The sequence below is a fragment of the Stenella coeruleoalba genome (genome assembly GCF_951394435.1).
Source record: "Stenella coeruleoalba genome assembly, chromosome: 2".
NCBI classification, from domain to species: Eukaryota; Metazoa; Chordata; class Mammalia; order Artiodactyla; family Delphinidae; genus Stenella; species Stenella coeruleoalba.
In genome coordinates this window covers 108,380,619-108,404,837 of record NC_137147.1, presented here as the reverse complement: position 1 = coordinate 108,404,837, position 24,219 = coordinate 108,380,619, and the positions used below count along the sequence as shown (strand labels likewise).

General features: G+C 37.6%; 1 protein-coding gene across 2 annotated transcripts in view; it reads right to left on the bottom strand.

The window, feature by feature from the left end:
* Window positions 1–24,219, bottom strand: part of HDGFL3 (HDGF like 3) — a 75,007-nt gene that overhangs the window by 24,379 nt on the left and 26,409 nt on the right. For both annotated transcript variants that reach the window (XM_079914075.1, XM_079914076.1), the window contains exon 2: window positions 1,007–1,083. In XM_079914075.1, the coding sequence (XP_079770201.1) occupies window positions 1,007–1,083 (77 nt within the window). The remainder of the gene's footprint in view (window positions 1–1,006; window positions 1,084–24,219) is intronic.

The window sequence follows — 24,219 nt, the reverse complement described above, 5'->3', positions numbered from 1 at the left end:
TAGCTTTCCCTCCCATTTGCAGTTTCTATTCCATTTGTGTCCTTGTTGTAAATAACCATATACGTTCTCAGTGTGTCAGGTTCTGTGTGTCAAGACTGCCTATGGTTCCCTAGCATCCATTATCATTGTCTTTCTTTTAATGGATACTCCTCCCAATTTGCTTCCCCAACAAAGTTGCCTAGCTAGAGACTATGCTTCCAGCTTCCTTACAGCTAGATGTGACCATATGTCCAAGTTCTTGCCACTGGTATAAATGCAACTGTAAGCCACATATTCAACTGCTGTGTCATTTCCTTACCTCTTCTCTCTCCCCCTTCCCTCTACCTGGAAGATGCACAGGTACCGCTGAGCCAGTTTTTGCTTTTTTTTTAAATAAGCAGACAAGGGCAATGCCCTAGGGAATGGTAGGACAATACAACAGAAGAAACCTGGGTCCCTAGAGCAGAGCGGAAGGAACATCCACCTTGATCTATCTACCTTGATAGACAGATCTATCTATCTATCTATCTATCTATCTATCTATCTAGATCCCCCATCCCTGGACTGTTTCCAAAAAAAGAAGTAAATTCCTATATTATTTGAGACACTGTATTTTCAGTTTCCTTTATTCAATAGCTTAATCTGTATTCTGACCAACACAATTACAAAAACTTAAAAGGTAGTATGTTTCCTTCAGGGTCTGACAAATTGAAGGAGACTGAGAGAACATAACTTTGTTCTGTGAAGTATGAATGGAAGACATCTCTCTAGGTCTTAAAAGTGTCCTAAAGGAAACTTCTGGGTCATGCCCAACATTTAAGCAGAAACAGAAATGATATTCAAAAGCCAAATAAATGAAAAATCTTTACATTAAGAAAAAAATATATTATCTTTGCAATTTTATATAATTGATTATAATGATTTTAACAACATATAAAATAATATAAAGTGATTTTAACAACATATAATGTAGTCTAGCAGAATCAAATTAGAATTGTTGAAAATTTAAGTTGTTTTGTTGACTTACGTTTCATGGGTGCCAAAAAAGAAGATAGGATACTTATTTGCTGGAGGCTTCACAGCTCCCTCTGGGAGTTCATCAATCTATTAAAGATAAAACCATGTAAAATAGCATAAACATGATATAAACATTGTTCCGATAATTTATTGTTAATTTCAAAATAAAATCACTCTAATAAAAATCCCAACAGTTTTCCTTTCCTTGAACCTTATAAAATGATTCTAAAGGTCGTATTTGGCATACCATATGGAGAGTAACACTGTAAATTGATTATAACTATTATGGTAATACATAATCAGGAGCCAAAACTACTCATTTCCTTCAACTCAATAGAATTACTCTTGGGAATGTGTCCTAGTGAAATAATTCAAAAGAACACAAAAAAGAAACAGAAGATGCACTTTTGGGGGATAGTAACAAATTTTTATATCCCACCCTTACAAGATAGGAGAATTACAGAACATTAACTCAAAATATTATGTAGTCATTGAAAGATATCATCTCTTGCCTGGACTAGTGCAAGTCTCTCCCCATCCACTGAAGCTCAAATTACCTTTTTAAATGCATATTTGATTGTGTCAAATCCTTCAACAGCTTGTCATAGCTGTGCATCTGAAACCTCTGGGGCTTTTAAAAACTAAAGATCATCAATCCTTCCCCAGACCCAGCAATTTTTATGTACAGCTGAGGTTGAAAACTTCTCATAGGATAAAGTCTAAGTTCTTTAGAATGCTACATAGTTATATAAACATCATTCCCTAGAATGTTTCAAGAAATGGTCCTTGACTCCTAAATCTCCATCTGTAGTTCCAACCTTTCCTTTGAACTCCAGGAATGAAATTACAAACATCTACAAACCATTTCCATTTACATGTCCTACAAGCAACTTAAAATGAAGAAAAGGCCTGGAGTTCTTCAGAAGAGGCATACTTGGAGTTTATAGAGCAAGGAAAAGGGTCTGGTATCCTGTGTCCTGAAGATATCTGCAGGCCTTCTGAACTAACATATGGCGACAGCCTGAGGATTACTACAGCATCACAACATTCATCTCTGAACTGAAAGAACCATGTGTCACAGAACAGATGCCCTGGTGTACTGAGAAAAGATGGACTTTCAGTCTAGAAACTTTAGTCCTGCTTCTGACTTCAATTGTGATATCGAAGATATCACTTAATGACTTTCACATCTGTAAAATGAGACGGTTGCACTAGGTAACCTCTAGGTTTCCTTCAAGTCCTGAAATTCCATGCCTTGCCTAAAACTGAACTAATTTTCTCTGAATCTGTTTTTGTTTCCTATCTTAAGTACTGGTACACTCAGTACCAAGAAAGAAACCTTAATCTTTTTATTATTTCCTCAAGCTCCACATTCAGTTTTTCACCAAATTCCCCAATTTGGCTCCTGAAATGTCTCCAAATTGAACACCATTCCCACTACTAAATTTAGTTCCCTAAAAAAGTTCTCAAGATCTTTTGACAAGGCCACAGCAGCCTGTCAAAGTATCTCCTTGCCTCTGGGCTTTCCCGTTACCGACTGTACAACTTCTGGGTAAACCCTGTATGTTTTACATTCAATACACTACCCTACAAAGACAATTTAAAATGAGTAATTTCATTTTGAATAAAATTCAATTATACACACACACACACTCTCTCTCTCATACATATATTATTGTGGTAAAAAATACATAACATAAAATTTTCTATCTTACCCATTTTAAAATTTACAGTTCAGTAGTGTTAAGAATATTCACGCTATGATATAGATCTCCAGAAAATGAATAACTATATTTTAAATGGACAAAAAATAGAACTTAATATGGAAATGTATGTTTATGTATGTGGGAGGCACTGAATTGCTAGCCGACAAAACACTATCACATCATGTTTTTTTTTTCACTCTTGTGAGAAAACTGAAAGTGTATCTTTTTAAAAAAACTTTTCTTTCAAATAAAACACAACTTTTGGCTAAACTTTTCCTTCACTGTGTTATATAACTAACATCTACTGTAGAAGTTGCAAACTGACAGCCCTTAGGCCATGTCTGGCCTGAAGAAATGTTTTGTTTGGCTCATACAGTGTTTTTAAAAAACTGAATTAGGTATCAACACTTTAAAACTGGAAGATTCATCTTAAACCCAGAACAATAGCCTCTGTGAAAAAATATGGAAGATAGGAATAAGCAACACTAAGCTTGCATTCCCAGGAGGCAACAATTAGCTGAAGATGATCAACAGCTGCCTTCAGACAAGGTATGTTCTCTCAAGTTTGCTACATTCCCCACCACTCTCTAGGCAACGTTGTTAATGCCTGCTTCCCTTACTTACAATTGCTTGCCTGGCCCCTTTGAATATCTGAGTTCACACCCCTGTAATAAATAATGCCAAAATAGTGGCTTTACCATCACGCTGGTTCCCTCATAAAGGTGTTAAATGTTGACATGCACTCACTATATCTTACTGAGTCTTGTTTTGAAAATTACACTTTGACAGTTTTGGAATTATACGAAGTTGTTCAAGTGGATATATATGCCTTCTTGAACCAATTAAAGAGTGTACCTCCTGGGCACTGGTTTTTGTTTGTTTGTTTTGGCTTCTAGAGTGAATACCAAGTGGCAATAGAACTTTAACTTCAGAGTTTCTGTTTTTCTACTGTTTCTATTTTCCTGACTTTTATTTTCACTTTTATTTCTGGTTCTTGGCTATGTTTGGTTCTGATTCTGGTTTGCACACAGCCAGTGTGTTATTCCCCGTTAATAGGAGGATGGGGACCTATTCTCTTTTGGGTATGACAGGGCAAATAATCTGGTACAACAGTCTTTTGGTTTGTAGAAGAATAAGTCTTGCTTTTACTGGAAAGAAGAAAAGCCCTTTGAGATCTAGATCAGTGAGTACATGTATTTTGTGTTTCCTTTAACCTGTAACTGAAGTAGACCTGAAGCCGTAGGCTCTCTGTGTGCCTATCATACTTGAGAGTCTTTACCCTTCCCTGTGTGAGTTTGAAACATTTTCCTGTTTCTGGGAAGGGTATTAACAAATTAGATATAGATTTCTTAAAATGAAAGAGCTCTGTTTTTACTGATTTACAGACACTAATAAGATTACAAAAATCTAATATAAAGGAACGTTAAGAATCCTCAAGAAATTAAAAAGTGAATGTAGAATACTTCAAATACGGTGGCCTTTTTGTTATCGTTCATTGTTTATCTGTCTGCTTTGTTCACTGCAGAGACACAGGCAATGTCAGTTAGAACTGAGGCTGGACTTGGGGCCTGGAGGCAGGCAGCCTCACATTTCCTAGAAAACTTGTTCTCAGAGCTCATCCCTGGGCCTTCACCATCAGTGTCACCTGCGGACTCATTAGAAATGCTAGTTCTCAGTCCAGAACCCTAATGAGGGTTAGGCCCAAGAATCAGGGTTTTAAGAAGCCTCCAGCTGTTTTTGATATACATTATAAAGCATTCCATCCTCCTGCTGTGGTTCCTGTGGATGAGTTGCCTTTGTTTCTTCTGATTAACATTAAGTCTGCTTAGGGAAGAGATATGGGGATATATGTATATGGATAGCTGATTCACTTTGTTATAAAGCAGGAACTAACACACCATTGTAAAGCAATTATACTCCAATAAAGATGTTATAAAAACAACAACAACAACAACAAAACATTAAGTCTGCTTAAATCTGTGGGATTTTTGCCCTGAGACTGCAAAATTGCATCAGTGCATGTTTATTTTCCTAATATTTTAAAAAATGTCCAATTTTCTATTTTTTAATTAAAGGAGTGCTACACTATATTAAATGTGGTGGCTTTTTAAGGAAAAACCCTTCTCACAGGAACTGTTAGCTCGTAAGTATTCTTATATAAGAATCCAAATTAAAGTAATCAAAGTGAATCTTTGAACAAATCAGACTGGTTTACAATTTTGGTTTAAAAATAACTATTTCTCTTTATCTGGATTTAATCATTGTAGAGTGTAATATAAGTAAATTTAAGAAAATAAAATTGGGGTTTCTCATGAAGATACTAATTTACATCTGAATTCCTTAAGTTCTGAAGTTCTTACCTAACCTCCCTTGGTAGACTTCCCTGGTGGTGCAGTTGTTAAGAATCCGCCTGCCAATGTAGGGGACACAGGTTCGATCCCTGGTCCAGGAAGATCCCACATGCTGCAGAGCAATGAAGCTCGTGCACCACAACTACTGAGCCTGCGTTCTAGAGCCCACGAGCCACAACTACTGAGGTCTCATGCCACAAACTACTGAAGCCCACACACCTAGAGCCCGAGCTCCGCAACAAGAGAACCACTGCAATGAGAAGCCTGCGCACCTCAAGGAAGAGTAGCCCGCGCACCTCAAGGAAGAGTAGCTCCTGCTCACCGCAACTAGAGAAAGCCCGCACACAGCAACGAAGACCCAATGCAGCCAAAAATAAATAATAATAAAAAAAAGGCATCATCATATAGATAAAAACAAATAAGAAAATAATTTAAAAAAGAATAAAATGGACATTAAAAAAAGGAAAAAGGGTCTACTGATAAGCTAATATTACTTCCATATAATGTTTAAGATGAAGGAAAACGTAAACTTAAATTATAATTCTGACAAACTTTTCTATATCAACAGTAATTATGTTCTGTGGTATGTTAAGATTAAACATAATTTCCAACAGTTAACTTTAAGACCTTGGACTAATATTAAATTGAGTTAAAGGATCATCTTTGCATCTCTGAGTAATTCCTAAGTAAGACAGAATACTGAAACACTGGTCAGCAAGTGTAGTTTTAACATATATATGATTTTAATTTTTATATGTTATGTAGTGGAAAGGATATGTGTATTAGGTATATCCATGAGCTTTGCTGGTTTGTTAAAACACTTGTATATAACAGAAATTTCCCAGTTTCTCTGTGAAACAGAAGTTAGTTACCTTGGTTAAGTTATAATTGATATGCAGATTGAGACTATACTAAGAACAACAGTGACACAGAAATACAACCATGTATGCAAAGGTAATGAATGGCATGTGTTCTTGTTTATTAATGGGAAAAGATTAGTCTTGTACTTGAAGTGAAGTATCTAGGTTGTTCCAAAATGTGAAAGAGGATAATGAAGGACAAACCTGGATATTGAAAGCTGTAGATTTGTGGAAAGGGAAATTTATTTGCCTTGGACTATAATAACTGCAAATAACAGTCTAAAATATGCAATGAAATATTAAAATTTTTCCAAAGCTGGCTCAGTTTTGATGGATTTATTCATAAGGTTAAAAAGGGAAAGCTTCTAAATCCATTAATGTCAAATATTTATTAATATAAAACCAGAATTTGGTTTTCTCTGTTAAAATAAGAAATTGGTCTTGGAGTATTCTGTTCTTAACAAAATATGGTAAAAGGTTATTCTTTACCTCCTGTAATCTGCATAGATAGCCATATCTCACTAGAATAACTTCTTGGACTTTGTGCTGACTCTGTCATATCTTTAAATTTGTTTTAAAACAAACAACAAAAGTTCCTTGCTAAAGAGTTAAAGTTCTTTAAAAAAACTGGGTCACCACTTTCTATGTTAATTTAAAACATTATATTGTTACTTTGACTAAGTCATTATTCATTATCTTCAGATATCTAAGCTCCTATCTTAATCAAGCAATGAAGTCTGATAATTCTTGTGATGCTGCTGAGTTCAGAGAACTCACTGTGTAACAAATGATTTGGCTCAGATTGTGGTGTAAGACCCAAAGTGCAGTATTACGTGCTGCCTCAACATTTTGTAAAATTGGGATGGTCTTGAATGGTCTACCTGCAAGTTCTCTTCCTCGCTCTGCTCCTGTGGATAAGGTCCCCTAGTCAAAAAATCCTCTTCATTAAAGGGACCAAGCAAAGTTTCTTTTTAATCCCTGCTAGCCTTTATCCCCGGTTTTGGTTCCCTGCTAGCCTCGGAATTATTCAGACAAGCCAATCACATCCTCCTGTGGGAACTCCACTCTCTTGATACTACAAAGTCTTCTTCCCATTGCCTGAGTTGTTCACTGTCTCTGAGTGCAACCTCCAGGTCGCCCTGTAAGGCAGGCAGTGTCCTCCTCCTCTGGGATGTGAGTTTATGTAACTAATACATTGTTGCCTATCTTATCTGCCCAGTGTTGTGTGTTGAGCCATTCCCAAAAACATATGGTGGGAATCCTCTCTCTCACCAATAGGGTGAATAGGAAGTGATTAAAATACAGATAGGCACCAACACCAGGGGAATCTTATCAGAATGCTGGGGTAAGAGGTTCCACACAGTGGCTCAAATTTATTATGTGTGGTAGCTTAGAGGTACCGAGTCCAGATGGTAGTTGGGGGGTGGGGTTGAGTGGAGGAAGGGAAGTCCTGAGGGCCAGAGGGCTAGGCAGAGATACCAAGGTCCCTCCCTTGGCAGTGTCTCTTCTCTCAGAAATGCTCATGGCCCATTCATTCCCGTACTTTGTTCAAATCTCTGCTCAAATAGCACTGCATCAGAGGGCTTTTCCCCTACAACCCAACTTAAAATAATACCTCTTACCCTGTCATTCTCTATTCTTTTATTCTGCTTTATTTTTATTGTAAGAATATCCCTGCCCTTGAGTATTTGTTTGTTTCTTCACATTAGAATATAATCTTTGTGAGAGGGAAACTTGCTTTGTTCTCCACAATAGCTCTACTGCCTAAAGCAGCACCTGATACATGACTGGTGCATAATAAATATTCCTCGAGGACCAAAGTTTCCTTACTGACTCAGGACCTGAAGAAGCCTATACTTACATGATGAGAAGCAGTGACCCTGGCTGTGAAGAAGAGAAAGGTACACCACAGACCACTTTCAATCACAGATTACTAAGAAAAACTATTATGGGGTTATAGTATAAAGGAGTCTCTATGCTTAAGAAAAGGAAATAAGAAGAACAAACTTGTCTCTTTGAATATGCCAATAAGAAGAATTTTGGGGGCTAGCTGACTAAGAATGCGGAGGAAAAAAAGACCATTTTACCTATTAAAGTTTATGAGGTGAGGTTAAATTACAGAGGGGAAAAACGCTTGTGATATTATAAAATGGCTTTAGATAAAGAGAAGTCTATAAATGAGTCAACAAATTTACTGTAGGGGAAGAAAGGGAAAGCACACTATGGAAAAAGGAAATGTATACAAGAGGAAGGGGAAAGAATTTTTAAAATCTGAGTATATCTGGATTAACAAACAGGTAACTGATCAACTTAATATCTGAAAATAACACTTTGTTAGGACCCCAAACATAAGGAGATAACTTCCAAAATAAGAGTTCAAAAAATCTGTTGAAAACCAGTCCGTAATTATCTTCAAGAATATAAAAATCATCACTTGTTAGTTGACAGAGCAATTTCACATTGAAAGACATTTTGTTTTTCACTCAACTAAACTTTCAAAAACCTCGCCATTTTCATTTTTAGAAAATTATAAATAATTTTGAGAGGTCACAATACACTTACACTTAGAACACAGTGCTTTTAACTTATTGTAGGCTTTATGTAGGGGATAGGCGAGATGACTGACTGAGGTCCCTCATTCATATGTTACATTGCTGATTCTGGAGGAGGAGCATATATGGGGCATTAACACATCCTCACAGTATACCTGGGGAGAGCCAATCTGACAAATGGAAAAACTCAGGCTGAATAGTAAAAAGTGAGGGATTTGGTGTGATCTTCATATAAGATCTTCATTTATATTGCCAGATCCCTCTTTTTTTTTTTTAAATTATAGCAGGCACATTTTAAATTGAAATGTATAAAAAATCTGGCCTATTTCCCCCAACTTTCCCTCAGTCTTAAGCAATTGTCCACACAGGTTCAATCTTGAACAGGTATAAATAAACTCATTTTTAGGGTTTAGCTGCATTTTTAAAAAATTTTACTTATTTAATTTATTTATTTTTGGCTGCATTGGGTCTTCGTTGCTGCGCGAGCTTTCTCTAGTTGCGGCAAGTGGGCGCTACTCTTCATCGCGGTGTGCGGGTTTCTCATTGCAGTGGCTTCTCTTGTTGTGGAGCACGGGTTCTAGGCATGCGGGCTTCAGTAGCTGCAGCACGTGGGCTCAGTAGTTGTAGCTCGCAGGCTCTAGAGCACAGACTCAGTAGTTGAGCGCACAGGCTTAGTTGCTCCACGGCATGTGGGATCTTCCCAGACCAGGGCTCGAACCCATGTCTCCTGCACTGGCAGGCGGATTCTTAACCACTGTGCTACCAGGGAAGCACTCTATCTGCATTTTTTTGAAGTAGAATTTATAATGAAATATACTGATCTTAAATGTATTGAATATATTTAACGAGAATCTGATATATGCATATACCCATTTAACCAACCCCTAATCAAGTACAGAACTTTAAGTTATCTCAGAACATTTCCTCCTACTCCCTACTGGTTCTCATCCACTACAGGCAACCACCTTCCTGATTTCCATCATCACAGATCGGTTTTGCCTGTTCCTGAACTTAAAAAAAAAAAAAAAGCAACAAGTTTTTGGTCATTGGCTTCTTTTGCTCCATGTCTTTTTGAGATGAATTCATATTATATTAGTAATATAATTCTAATATCATTCTTTTATATTGCCAAGTAGTATTCTACTGCATCCATTCTCTTTATGTGATGATGGACATTTGTTACTGTTTCCAGTTTTGACTATTGTGAATGAATCTGCTAAAATTATTCTTGTACCTTTCTTGGGGGGAATATACGCTTTCATCTTACTTGGATAAATACCCAGGAAAAGGATTAGTGAGTAATAGTGTAGGGATATGTTTAACTTTGTAAGAAACTTCCACACTGTGTTCTGAAGTGGTTATGCCATTTTAAAAAAACTTTATTTTACTTATTTATTTTTGGCTGTGTTGGGTCTTCGTTGCTGCATGCGTGCTTTCTCTAGTTGCGACTAGCGGGGGCTACTCTTTGTTGTGGTGCGCGGGCTTCTCATTGCGGTGGCTTGTCTTGTTGCAGAGCACGGGCTCTAGGCACACAGGCTCCAGTAGTTGTGGCACGCGGGCTCAGTAGTTGTGGCACGCGGACTCAAGAGCGCAGGCTCAGTAGTTTTGGCACACGGGCTTAGCTGCTCCGCAGCATGTGGAATCTTCCCGGACCAGGGCTTGAACCCGTATCCCCTGCATTGGTAGGTGGATTCTTAACCACTGCACCACTAGGTAAGCCCGGTTATACCATTTTAAACCCCCTTGAACAATACATGAGTTCCAGTTGCTCTACATCCTAACCAACACTTGGTGCGGCCAGTCTTTTTAACTTTAGCCATTCTAACAGGTGTGAAGTGGTATCTACCGTGGGTATCTTTTAACATACCAAACTGTCATAGTGCTCTACACATTTACCCAAGAGAAATGAAAGCTTATGTCCATACAAAGATCTGTACAAGGATGTATATGGCAGCTTTACTCATAATAGTGAAAATCTGGAAACAGTCTAGATGTCCATCAACATGAGAATGGTTAAACAAACTGTGGTGTATTCACAAAAGGGAATACTATTCTGTAATAAAAAGAACAAAGTACTAATCATACAATAACATGGATGAATCTCAAAAGCATTATGGTAAATGAAAGAAGTCTGCATAAAAGAGTAATACTGGAATATTGCATAAATGGAATATTGCATGATTCCATTTATATGAAGTTCCAGAAAAGAAAAAGCTAATTTGTGATGGAAAAAAACTCTAAACAGTGATTACCTCTAGGGGAAGGTGGGAGTGGTAACCGACTGTGGGAAGAGGCATAAGAGAATTTTCTGGGGTGATGGTATATTTCACATCTTGATAGGGGTTTGCATTATATGGGTGTATAAATCTGTCATAACTCATCAAATGGAATATTCACTGTATGTAACTTTCACCTCAAAAATGTAAATAAACATTAAATTCTAGTTAATTACATGCATGCTAAAGTGTTTAGGAATGAAATACAATAATGTATGTAAATTAACTTAAAATACATAAAAATAAATCGATGGATGGATAGAAATTGTTAGATGGATACAAATGTCATAAAACAAACCTAGCAAAATGCTAATTGTAGACTCTAGGTGTGGTGGGTTATGGTGTTCACTTTTTATATCAACTTCTGATACGTTTCAAAAATTTCATAATAATATTTTGGTAAAAATAGGAGAAGAGGGGAGAGAGGATGAGGGTAGTATAACAAGTTGGTTATAACCTTGCTCTTAAAATGGAGTCAACTGATATTGTTTAGTCAATAAATCAGTATGAGACAGGAGGGGCTTCCCTGGTGGTGCAGTGGTTAAGAATCCGCCTGCCAATGCAGGGGACATGGGTTCGAGCCCTGGTCCAGAAGATCCCACATGCTGCGGAGCAACTAAGCCTGTGCGCCACAACTACTGAGCCTGTGTGCCACAACTACTGAAGCCCTCCTGCCTAGACCCCAGGCTCCACAATAAGAGAAGCCACCACAACGAGAAGGCCACGCACCGCAACAAACAGCAGCCCTCACTCGCTGCAACTAGAGAAAGCCCATGTGCAGCAACGAAGACCCAGTGCAGCCAAAAAAAAAAAAAGAGAGAGAGACAGGAAACTGTTGTGCTTTCTTATAAGCCAAGTTGGTTTTTAAAACTGTGTACATACAATACTTAAGCTAAAAACAACTGAATTCAAAAAAGAATTTTTAATGAAGCAATGCCATTTGCAGCAACATGGATGGACCTGGAGATTATCATACTAAGTGAAGTCAGACAAAGACAAATATCTCATGATATCACTATATATGGAATCTTAAAAAAAAAAGATACAAAATGAGCTTGTTTACAAAACAGAAACAGACTCACAGACATTGAAAACAAATTTATGGTTACCAAAGGGGAAAGGCAGGGGAGGGATAAATTAGGAGTTTAGGATTAACAGATACACATTACTATATATAAAATGGATAAACAAGGAGGACCTCCTGTATAGCACAGGGAACTATATGCAATATCTTATAATACCCTATAATGGAAAAGAATCTGAAAAAGAATATATATATAAAACTGAATCACTTTGCTGTACACCTGAAACTAACGCAACATTGTAAATCAACTATACTTCAATTTTAAAATTTTTTTAAAGTTTTTAAAACCACCAAATTGTCAATTAGTGATTGCACTTCCACCAATCATGTGAGTCCCTAAATCCCTACATCTTCACTAATAATGAATAATTTATTATCTTTTTATCTTATCTAAATTTGCTATGTGAAAAATGCTGTTTTGTTTTAATTTGTACTTTCTTAATTATAGATGATGTTGAACATCTTTTCATATGTTAAAAAGTTATTTGTATTATGTTTTCTATAAACTGCTTTTTCATATCCCGTGCCCATTTTTCTACTGGGTTGTTGTCTAGTTTTGTTACTGATCAGTAGAAGCTCATTTTGTTTGTATGCCTGTCTGTCTGTCTACCTATCTATGTCAGCCCTTTTCCTACCATTTGTTACGTTTTTTACCCATTTACCGTCTGTCTTGACTTCATCTGCAAAATTTTTTTTGCTAGCAGAAATTTCTTAATTTTTATATAGTAACAGCTATTAATCATTTCCTTTGTGCCTTATGGGTTTGTATCTTGCTTAAAAAGGCCTTTCCTACTTTAAGATTACCCAAAAATTATCCCATATTTTCTCTTGTATTACTTTTGTGATTTCACAAGTCACAAAATAATTCTATGAATTATTTTCTTAAGCTATAAATGTGCCTAATAGTAAGTGTAGGGAAATGAGCACCCACATAAATAATTACAAGGACTATAAACTGCTACAAACATTTAAGAAATTGATATGATTGCATATATTATAAAATTAAAACATACATACCACATGGCCTAACAATTCCACTTCTAGGAACCAATCTATCCTACAGAAATAAGAACATGAGTGAGTATGTAAACATAAACAAACCAATATGTTCACTGAGGCTCTCCTGCCAAAGAAGAAACAACTAACGGGCCTTCATGGTAGGAATGGTTAACTAAATTATGGTGCAGTCATAGTATGGCACATTCATAGCCAAGATCTATGTGCACTGACTTGGAAAGTTAGCAATATATCAAGGACAAGTGAAAAGAGCAAGCTGCAGGATAAAAAATGTTAACTACATAAAACCATACGTGCATGTGAATGCTTACGTAAGTGGAGGAAAACATTAGGAAGGGTACACGCCAAACTATCAATGCTAGTTATCTCAATGGGGTAGGAACGGTAGCACTATAAAACATTTCTTCTGAAATTAAAAATAAACAAAAATATTGTCAGAGTAACCCAATAAAAATATTGATGCTTAGGGCTTTCCCTGGCAAGTCTGATTAAAAAAATAATAGCAGAATGGAATTTTTATTAGGTAAAGAGCAAATGGACAATTAAGCTTCCAGACTCTACTGTCTACGTGTGCTGGATGACTTTTCCTTTAAACCGTCAGCCCCTCTATGGTTCAGCCCCTCTGAACCAAGGAGAACCTCATCTGATCAGATATAGAGGCACCTTTTCCCACTACAAGGGGGGTTTGGAATGAGTCTCCAGTTATATACTTGGTTTGAATTTCTAAGGACACTATTTTTGCAGAATTTAGCCTTCCCTTTTCTATTTCCCTAGTAAGGAGTCTTAGCTGGTCTTCCTCCAGCAAAATTTCCTTAATTATATGCAAGATTTTATATAGCACATTTTAATGGGGAGAGAATTCACTGCTTTACTCATATCCTCCAAACCCTGCCTCCCCCATCAAAAAAATGTAAAGAAAAACAATCATGTTAAACTAAATTCAGACACTTGTGAATCTAATTCACAGTATTTGTACCAATTTGGGAACATCTTTTATTTTTGGTGTCAACTCATCAAGCTTTATGTTGTCAACAAGAAATGATATACAATATCTGTTTTTTTCCCCTTAAATTCTACTTTATATGATATAAATTACTGCCATTACTTGTTTTATTCAAATCTGATAAATAGATCTTTCCAACTGGGGCAAATTTTTGTCTTCTACTATTCTGTGTTATTAGATCGGTCTCTTTTAAACACTGCATTGCTGGGTTTTATTTATCAATCCAAATGGAGAACCATTTATGTTTGTAACAATGTCTGGCTTTTTATGCCTCTGTTTTTTCTCTTCATGTTTATTTTTATTACATGAATTGTAACTCAAATACCTCATTTTTAATTCACTAAGTACTTCCTATATTTCAAGAACACTATTAAAATAATATTTACAAATAATATTAAGATAATATTTACCTATTTATTCTAATCTGAAACAAAATATTTAGTGCTTTCCCCTCACTTCTTCCCTTCCCCAATCTTTATTAATCTTCCCTCCATCTTTTCTCTATTATGTTTTACTGTTTGGTTTAATAAATTAGTTACTAATCACTTTTCTTGTTATAGTGACTGTAGGCAACTATCCAAGGGAGACGCATTCAAAGAAGGAGCAGGAAGAAGGCAAAAGCATATAAAACAGGATGTTGATATGGAACTACCTGAGTGTCAGTAGTAACCTTGTAAACTTTAGCTCTAGCACAATAAGAAAACAAAACAAAACAAAGAAAGGTTGGAGAAGGCAAGAAAAGAGATAGAGATTAGGAGAGGATTTTTGGAAAAAGCTTCTTTTCCCCAAGTACCTTGACCTAGGGAAATAAGTTTCAAGAAGACTACTTGGAGAGCTTAAGATATATCTTCTAGAGCTTGGGAGTCACAGCAGACTGGTGTTTGACTCAAATCTGAGAAATCCTGAGAAAGAGTACAGGACTTCCTGGTTAGTTCCTCTGATGGCAGAGTGAAATGGGTGATGAATGCACTGAGGTTGGCTTGCACTTCAAGAGTTTCTTGTGGTAAGAATGCAAGTCTTCCATGGACCATTAGCTAGAGATACAGTAAGTCCTCTACATACAAACCTTCAAGTTGTGAACTTTTAAAGATGCAAACATGCATCCGCACGTCCAACCACGTAAGGTAGTTCACGTGTCTGGTATACACTGTCACATGCATGCATCCTCTACAAGTGGTTGTGCTTTTGTGTACTCTACTGTACAGCACTGTAGAGAGTACAGTAGTACAGTATCTTTATTTCAAGTCAGGATGTCTGGAAGCAAGCATAAAAGCAGCAGTGATGTAGCTGGTACCGCTAAGAAACGCCAAGCGGTAATGATGTAAACAGAAGTGAAAATAATTGAGAGTGGAACGAGGAGAAAAGATGGTAGGCGTTGCTCGTTCTTACGACTCGTTCAGCCATCAGCATGATTCTAAAGAACAAGGCCGATCATGAAAAATGTGAAGTCTGCCGTGCTGATGATGTTGACAATAATATTGAAGAAGCGTGGAAAAGTGATGGAGGACATGGAGAAACTTCTCAGTGTGTGGATGCAGGATCAGCATCAGCGCTGAGTCCTGCTCAGCTTAATGCTGATTCAAGAGAAATCTAAAAGCCTTCATGAAGACTTGAAGAAGAAACACGGCGAAGAATCAGAGGGCACATCTTTTAATGCCAGCCATGGCTGGCTTCATTGGTTCAAGGTTACAGACAACCTTCACAATGTAAAAGTTAAGTGTTGAGGCAGTGAGTGCAGATATGGTAGCTGCCCAGGAATTTCCTGAAATGCTTCAAGAAATTATTGATGAAGGTGCATATTTACCCAAGCAGGTTTTTAATGTGGATCAGACAGGACTGTACTGCAAGATGCCAGACTGAAGTTACATCAGTAAGGAGGAAAAGTTGATGCCAGGCTATAAAGCAGCAAAGGACAGGCTAACACTTGTTGTTTGGTGGCATTGCTTCCAGTGATATGAAGCTGAAGCCTCTCTTAGTTTATCATTCAGAGAACCCAAGAGCCCTTAAAAATATAGCCAAGGGCTCTTCCTGTTGTGTGGAAGAGTAACCCCAAAGCCTGGGTTACACAGGCCATTTTCCAGGACTGGTTTTTCCACTACTTTATCCCAGAGGTAGAGAAATATTGCATGGAGAAGGACGTCCCATTCAACATTCTATTGCTGCTTGACAGTGCTCCAGGCCATCCCCCATTCATGGATCCCTTTCATCCCAACGTCAAAGTAGTGCACCTGCCACCAAATACTACGTCACTTATCCAACCTATGGACAAGGGAGTTACAGCGACTTTCAAAATATTATTTGCATCACACTTTTCATCAGGCAGTAAAGACGAGTGACAGATCAGGAACAACCTTGAGACAATTTTGGAAGGACTGTAACATCTACAAGGCCAGAAAAAACACTGACTTTGTTTGGCGGGAGGTTACAGCCGTCACCATGAATGGGGTTTGGAAGAACCTTTGTTCACGCAGTTTGTTCACGATTTTTATGGATTTTAGAAGGTGGATGAGGAGTCCAAAGAAGTCTTCAGCAACTTAGTGACCCTCAGCGAGAAGCTAGAGCTTGATCTCCAAGAGGATGACTTCACTGAACTCCTTGCTGTGCAACATGAGGAGCTTACTAATGAGGACCTGATGGAACTGGAGGCCCAGAGAAAGGACGAAGAGAGACAAGAGGAAGAATTAACTGAAGAACCAAAGAGATTCACGACGCAGGAAATGGCAAGGGGATTTTCTTTTTTTTGAGGAGGCACTGTTAGTTTTTGAGGCACAGGACCCGAACGTAGAATGCTACACAAAGCTTGCAGCAGCCATTCAGAATGCAATCCAGTGCTACCGTGTCATCTATGATGAGAAAAAGAGCTAGTACCCAGACATAACTGGGTTCTTTTCAAGAGGGTAGATAGAACTGAATCCAGCAAGGAACCAGAACCTGTGCCATCGACGTCAGGTGCGAGTGAAATTGCAGCTCGCCCTCCGTCTCCTATTGCTGACGATCCTTCAGCTCTAGCATCTCCCACCTCCTCTCCTTCCTCCAGTCAGTAATTCTTCTTGCCTGTTCACTTGATGCCAGCCCCTGGATGCCAGCTCTTGTACTGTACTACTGTACTTTTCAAGGTACTGAGGGGCTTCCCTGGTGGACCAGTGATTAAGACTCCACACTCCCAAAGCATGGGGCCCGGGTTCTATCCCTGGTCAGGGAACTAGATTCCACATGCTGCAACTAAGACCTAGTACAGCCAAATAAATATTTAAAAAAAATAATAAAATCAATCAAGGTACTGTACTGTAAGAGTCAAAATGTTTTCTTTCTTGTGTTTGTTTTTTATGTATTATTTGTGTGAAAAGTATTATAAACCTGTTCCAGTACAGTACTATATAGCCGATTGTGTTAGTTAGGGACCTAGGCTAACTTTGTTGGACTTAATGAACAAACTAGACTTATGAATGCGCTCTTGGAACAGAACTTGTTATACGTATGTAGGGTACTTACTGTAGTATGAAAGTTGTCTTAAATCCTATCCAAGAGGGCCATGTGGAGGTGAGGGGACCACGGCAGAAAGAAGGCAGAAATGTACCGTGACATGTCTAGGGAGGAGGGACTGGACTAAGTGACTATTCACAGGAGATACATTTGCCTGTATCAAGAGAAGTGAAGATGAGATAATCCCAGGATTACTGGTGGTGGGATGGTAGGGTGCTTCTAAAATGGTTCCCAATAATCCTCATTTCCTGGTATTCATGGCCTTGTGTAATCCCCTCTTCTTGAGTGTGGGCTAGATCTAGTTATCTACTTCTAATGAATGGAATATGGTAAAAGTGATGGGATGTCACTTCCAGCTTGCAGACTCTTGCCCTCTTGATTGCTTGCTCTGAGGAAACTGGCTGCCATATCATGAGTTGCTCTGTGGAGAAGCCCATGTGGCAAGGAACACAGGGATGGCTCTGGCCAACAGCTCATGAAGAAATAAGGCCTTTAAAGTCAATAACTCATGAGGAAGTGAATCCTGCCAACAACTCCTGGAGTGAGCTTGGAAGCAAATCCATTCCCTAGTCAAGCCGTAAGATGACTGTGACAGACAGAGGCAGAAGGTCCAGGTAAGCCATGCCTAGATTCCTGATCCACAGAAATTGTGAAATAATATGTTTATTGTTTTAAGCCAGTAAATTTTGGAGTAATCTGTTATGTAGCAAAAGGTAAAACAGGGTAGCTCTAAACAAAGTATAAAAGAATTCATGGGGCTTCCCTGGTGGTGCAGTGGTTGAGAGTCCGCCTGCCAATGCAGGGGACATGGGTTCGTGCCCTGGTCCGGGAGGATCCCACATGCCGCGGACCGGCTGGGCCCGTGGGCCACGGCTGCTGGGCCTGTGCGTCCGGAGCCTGTGCTCCACGGCGGGAGAGGCCACAGCAGTGAGAGGCCTGCGTACCGCAAAAAAAAAAAAAAAAAAAAAAAGAATTCATGAGAAAAAGAATCAGCCCTAAACAGCTGCCCAGTCCAGACAGCATCAACACCAGCTCACAACAGCTATTAGTCTAATAAGAACTTTCCTGCTACCTTCTACCCGTTTCAACCCTAGAGGGCTGAAGAATGTTGGATGAGCAGTCAATACATTAAGTAAGGTCAAAAAAATTAGTTGACCCCCCCTCTTAATACAGTAGGCCAACCTTTGGTAGGGAGAAATTTTGGCTTTAAATAAAGTTTGAAGTTTTAAATAAACAGAATTGACCATATTAATTATTGAACTTAGTCTGCTTTTGTACTAGAACTGCTTTGAGGACTTCTCATTAGCAGAGAGTGATCAGAAAAGTTATAGGACTTCATCCAAAGGGACTGGAGCAATGTTAGCATCACAAAATGGGTATGAACAGAGTAGAGGCAAAACAAAGCTTCAAAAAAGCAAAATGAGGAAAGAAAGAAGTCAGAGCAGCTAAATCAGAGAGAGAAACAGCAAAGGTGGGGGTAGGTCAAGATGAGTACTGAGTAATGCATGAAGACAAGGCAAGAGAAAATCAGCTAGGCTAGAATCCAACATTTTGTAAATGGTAGTTTCCAAACCCACAGGTCTTCACAGTGCTCTGAGAAGTTTGCATTATTGACAGTCATGGTATCTGTTTCAATTTCAATTTAAAAATCAATAAATACAATAATTTAAATACTTTCTTTCTAAAAAGTATGAGAGCCTCTTTGTATCTACTGAGCAAATATGTGTAGCAATAGTAGGTAAGTGTGTTCACGATTGAAATATTCAGTTAGGTTTATCACTCAACTGAACACAGCTAGCTGCTTCTGGATTTGACCATTAATCTGTTCTAATTTTTATTCTTTGCCTCAATATTATTTAGCTTATATCCAAAACAAACCGTTTGTTAAGACTGCAAAAGAAATATGGATGTTGAAACAGAAGTTAGTAAAGAGCACAAAATGATAATAATCTTGTAAATTTTTTTTCAAAATTATCTTTATTCTATCTGAAAATTGAATTTATCTGATCAATATCAAGATTCTCCATCTGAACCAGTATTGAAAGGAGAAAAAAAATGATGACAAGTATATCCCAATTTAGCATTTTATTTAAAAAAATGAATTATACTTTAGATTATCATTTTGGTGACTATCTTTTCATGTCTTTTATATACATGCACATATATTTTACATAAATGGGATATGTCACAGAAGCTGTTTTATCATGGAGATCCTTTTTCTTTTAAATAGAGATGTGTGTGTGTGTGTGTGTGTGTGTGTGTGTGTGTGTGTACACATATTGAGTGGTAGGTGAGTGGAGGTTTACCTCTACAACCTCTCTCAGACCTACTTATCCCAAGGTAATGATTACAGTTGGAACCTTTGTAGTCATGGTTCCTCATCTGCTGATTCGACCAACCGTGGAATGAAAATTATTTGAGAAAAAAAATTCCAGAAAATTCCAAAAAAGCAGAACTTGAATTTGCCAAGTGCTGGTAACTATACAGCATTTACATTGTATTAGGTATTAAAAGTAAGCTAGAGATGATGTAAAGTATATGGGAGGATGTGTGTAGGTTACATATGAAGGACTTGGGTGTCTGCAGATTTTGGTATATGCAGAGGTACTGGAACCAATCCCCCTGAGAATATCGAGACATAGCTATTCATAGCAAAGTATGCTTTTCTCCATGTTCATATACAATTTTTTTTTTTTTTTTTTTTTTTGCGGTATGCGGGCCTCTCACTGCTGCGGCCTCTCCCATTGTGGAGCACAGGCTCTGGACACGCAGGCTCAGCGGCCATGGCTCACGGGCCCAGCCACTCCATGGCATGTGGGATCCTCCCGGACCGGGGCACGAACCCGTGTCCCCTGCATCGGCAGGCAGACTCTCAACTGCTGTGCCACCAGGGAAGCCCAATATACAAATATTTTATACACAGGCAGAAGTGTTTTTTTTTGGGGGGGGTGACTATGGTGTTTCTCTCTCACACACACATGCACACAAAATGAATCACATTTTATCAAATTCTCTGCATTATTAAAAGTCCTTGAAGTCAACTGGCATAGATTTAACTCATTTATTTTTAATGACTGCATAATAATCCAGTAATTAGATAACCTATAATTTACCCAACTTTTTCCTGAGGAATGTTAAATAAGGAATTTACCTTATTTTTAGTGTTTTTGCCCTTAAAAAAGGCTACAGCAAACATACTTAGATTTTTATGCACTGATGCTTCTATTTCCATGAGATACGATTTCCAGGAGTGAGACTGTTGGATCATATATTAGAGGTATTTTTCATTTTAATAGATATTGCCAGACTGCTTTCAAAAAAGGTTATAATAATTCACTTTTCCACCAAGATATGAAAATGACCTCCCTTCCAATCTTTGACAGCATTAGGCATTTCTGCTCTTTTAAATTTGCATTTCCCTGATTAATGGTGAGGTTAAGCATCTTTTCATAGGTGTATCGGCTATTAGGATTTACCCTTCAGTGAATTGCCTATTCATATCACTTTTGCATTTCTCTATAGGCTTCTGTCTTTTTACTATTCATTTGTAATATATTAACCTGATATCTATACTCTCCATTGTAAATATATTTCTCTATTATATAATATGCCCATTGAAACATTTTCTTCTCTTGAGTTCCAGGATACTACACTCTCCTGATATATTTTTTTTCCTTTCTCACCATCCACTTCTTTTCAGTCTTCTTTTCACAGCTCCTCTTCTCTACACAGACTTACTCCCCTGGTGATTTCATCCAGTTTCATGGTTCTGAATGCCATCTATATACTGATGAGTCTCATATTTCTACCCCCAAAATCCAGACCTCCCTTTTGAGCGTCAGACTCACCTACTTCAGTGTCTCATAGGCATTTCAACTCTTAATCTTATGGCCTAATCCGTTTATCTTTCAGTATTCTCTAATGTGAGTAAATGACATCACTGTCCAACCAGCTGCTCCTATTCGAAAACTGGAAGTCATTATTGATTTACTTCTCTCCCATACAGATATGTCTCAATAACACTAATTTCTTTCAATTATACCCCCTCAAATATATCAACAAACTAACCATTTCTTTCTACATCCAATTCTGTCTGCTCTGGTCTACTCTACCATCATCTAATGCCTAAACTTCTACAAAAGGCTCCTAACTGGGCCCTTCGCATCCACCTCCCTAGCCCCTACCTCTGCCCCCAACAATCAATTCTTCAGATCCTAAACATAAGTCAGATCATGTCATTCTGCTCGAAACACTTCCATGACCTTCCATATTTTAAAAAATTCTAAACTCATTGCTAAAGCTGTAAGACCCATGATAGGAATTTTGTCTACCTCCTTGAACTCATCTCCCGCCCTTCTGCCCCTAGCCCTAGCTCATTCTGTATTAGCCTCATTTGCCTTCTTGCTCTTCCTTGAATATGCCAAGCTCATTCCAACTTTTACCCCAGAGCTGTACGACTCCTTCCTCTCGAACATTTGACTCTGCTCAAATGTCACATTTTCAGAAAACCCTTCCCTGATTGTGCAGAAACACCCACCCACACAGCATCACATCATATGCTATCCTCTTTGCTTGCTTCATCTTTTTCCATATCTCTTATGGTTACATTAAATTACAGATTGCTTTGCTTGCTTGCTTAGTCATCTGTCCCACTCTAAACTAAAACATAAGCTTTATGAGGACAGAAAACACGTCCATTCTCATTCACTACTAAATCCCTAGCACCCAAAACAGTGCCTGGCACATAGCAGGAATTCAGTGTAATTTTTTTTTTCAAGAATGACTAAGTGTTGCTTTATTATTTTTTGACACTGATCATTGCAAAGCTAGCCTAATTACATTGAAAGGAACCAATATATAGCTGTAGTTCATTCGTTTTTAATGTTTAATATTTTTACATCAATATACCACCATTTAATTTTCCATTCTCTGTCAAGGACATTTGGGTTACTTCCAAGTTTTTTTGCTATTATGAATCATGTTGGTGTGAATATTCTTGTACACATCTTCTAGTACACACGTGTGAGCTTCTCTAGGATTACAGATGTTGAGTCAGAAAGTATGCAAAATTCAACTTCACAACATAAAGCTAATTTGTTTTCCAAAGTGGTTGACCAATTTATACTCCTTCAGTGGTATATAAGAATTCCTATTGCTGGACTTCCCTGGTGGTGCAGTGGTTAAGAATCCGCCTACCAATGCAGGGGACACGGGTTCGACCCCTGGTCCGGGAAGATCCCACATGCTGCAGAGCAACTAAGCCCGCGAGCCACAGCTACTGAAGCCTGCGTGCCTAGAGCCCGTGCTCCACAACAAGAGAAACCACCACAACTAGAGAAAGCCTGCGGGCAGCAACGAAGACCCGACGCAGCCAAAAATAAATAAAAAAATTTAAAAACAATTAATAAAAGAATTCCTATTAGGATAAACAACAAGGTCCTACTGTATAGCACAGGGAACTATATCCAATCTCCTGGGATAAACAATAATGGAAAAGAATTTTAAAGAAGAATGTCTGTATGTGTATAACTGAGTCACTCTGCTGCACAGCAGAGATTGGCACAGCAATGTAAACTATACTTCAATAAAAAAAAAGAAAAAAAATACTCAAAATAAAAAATCACGGAGTCTAATAAAACACAGATAATGGCCAAAAAACAATTCCTATTGATCCACATCCTCTCCAACATATGATACTGGAAAATCTCTTAATTTTTGGCAATCTCATTATGATCTTAATTTGCATTTCCCTACTAATAAGGTTGAGCATCTTTAACTATATTTATAGGCCTTATGTAATTCTTCTATGAAATGGCTGTTCATGTCTTTTTGCCTATTTTACTATCCAGCTATTTGTCTTTTTCTTATTGATTCATTCTGTATACTAAAGCTTTGCTGGTTCTGTATGTAGCAACTTCCTTCAGGTTGTGGCTTATATTTTCAAGTTCATTAAAGGATTTTTTAACTGAACAGAAGCACTTGATTTTAACATACTAAAATTTATCAATTTTTCCTTCCATGGCTAGTTTTTTTCTGTGTTGTCATGGAAAATTCTTCCCTACTCCAGGGATACAATATATTCTCCCCATATGCTTTAAAAGCTTTTTACGCTTTCATCTATGTAGAAATGATCTTTGTATATAGTATGAAATAGGGATCCATATGGATACTATATGGATAACTAATCATGCTAGCATTGTTTAAAAATACTCTCTCCATATCCCCCCTCCCCTACCTGCAATGCCACCCTTGTCCATATATCTGTGGACCAGTTTCTGGGTAACCATTCTGTTCTACTGGTCAGTACAACTCTCCCTGAGCCAAACACTGTCTTAATTTACTATTAACTACTACTTGAACAATTCTACATTTTGATATCTGATAGGACAAGTCCCACCATCTTGTTCTTACTGTTCAGAAATGTCTTGTCTTCGTTATCTACCCTTCCATATATATTTTAAAGGACAACAAAACAAAAACATAATTTAAAAACAAATACTCACTTACAACAGCAACAAAAAGTATAAGATACCTAAGAATGTACAGAGATTTATAAAACAGTTAAGAAAGCCCACATAAATGAAGAATAGACCACATTCATGTATTAGAAACCTTAATAAGATGTCAAATTTTTCCATATTAATCCATAAATATAATTCAAATTCAATCAAAATTCCAACATAGTTTATTGTGAATCTTGACAAGCTAATATACTGTTTAACCCTCACTGCTTGATTGGAAGCATACAGAATTATAAATTTAGTATAAGATATAAAACTTTAACCAAAATATGTATTAGAATCTAAAATGTGATCAGCCTTATCTATTTCTGATGATAAGTCTTCCTTAATCAAAGTCTAGAAATTTTCCTTTATTATACTTCAGATAATT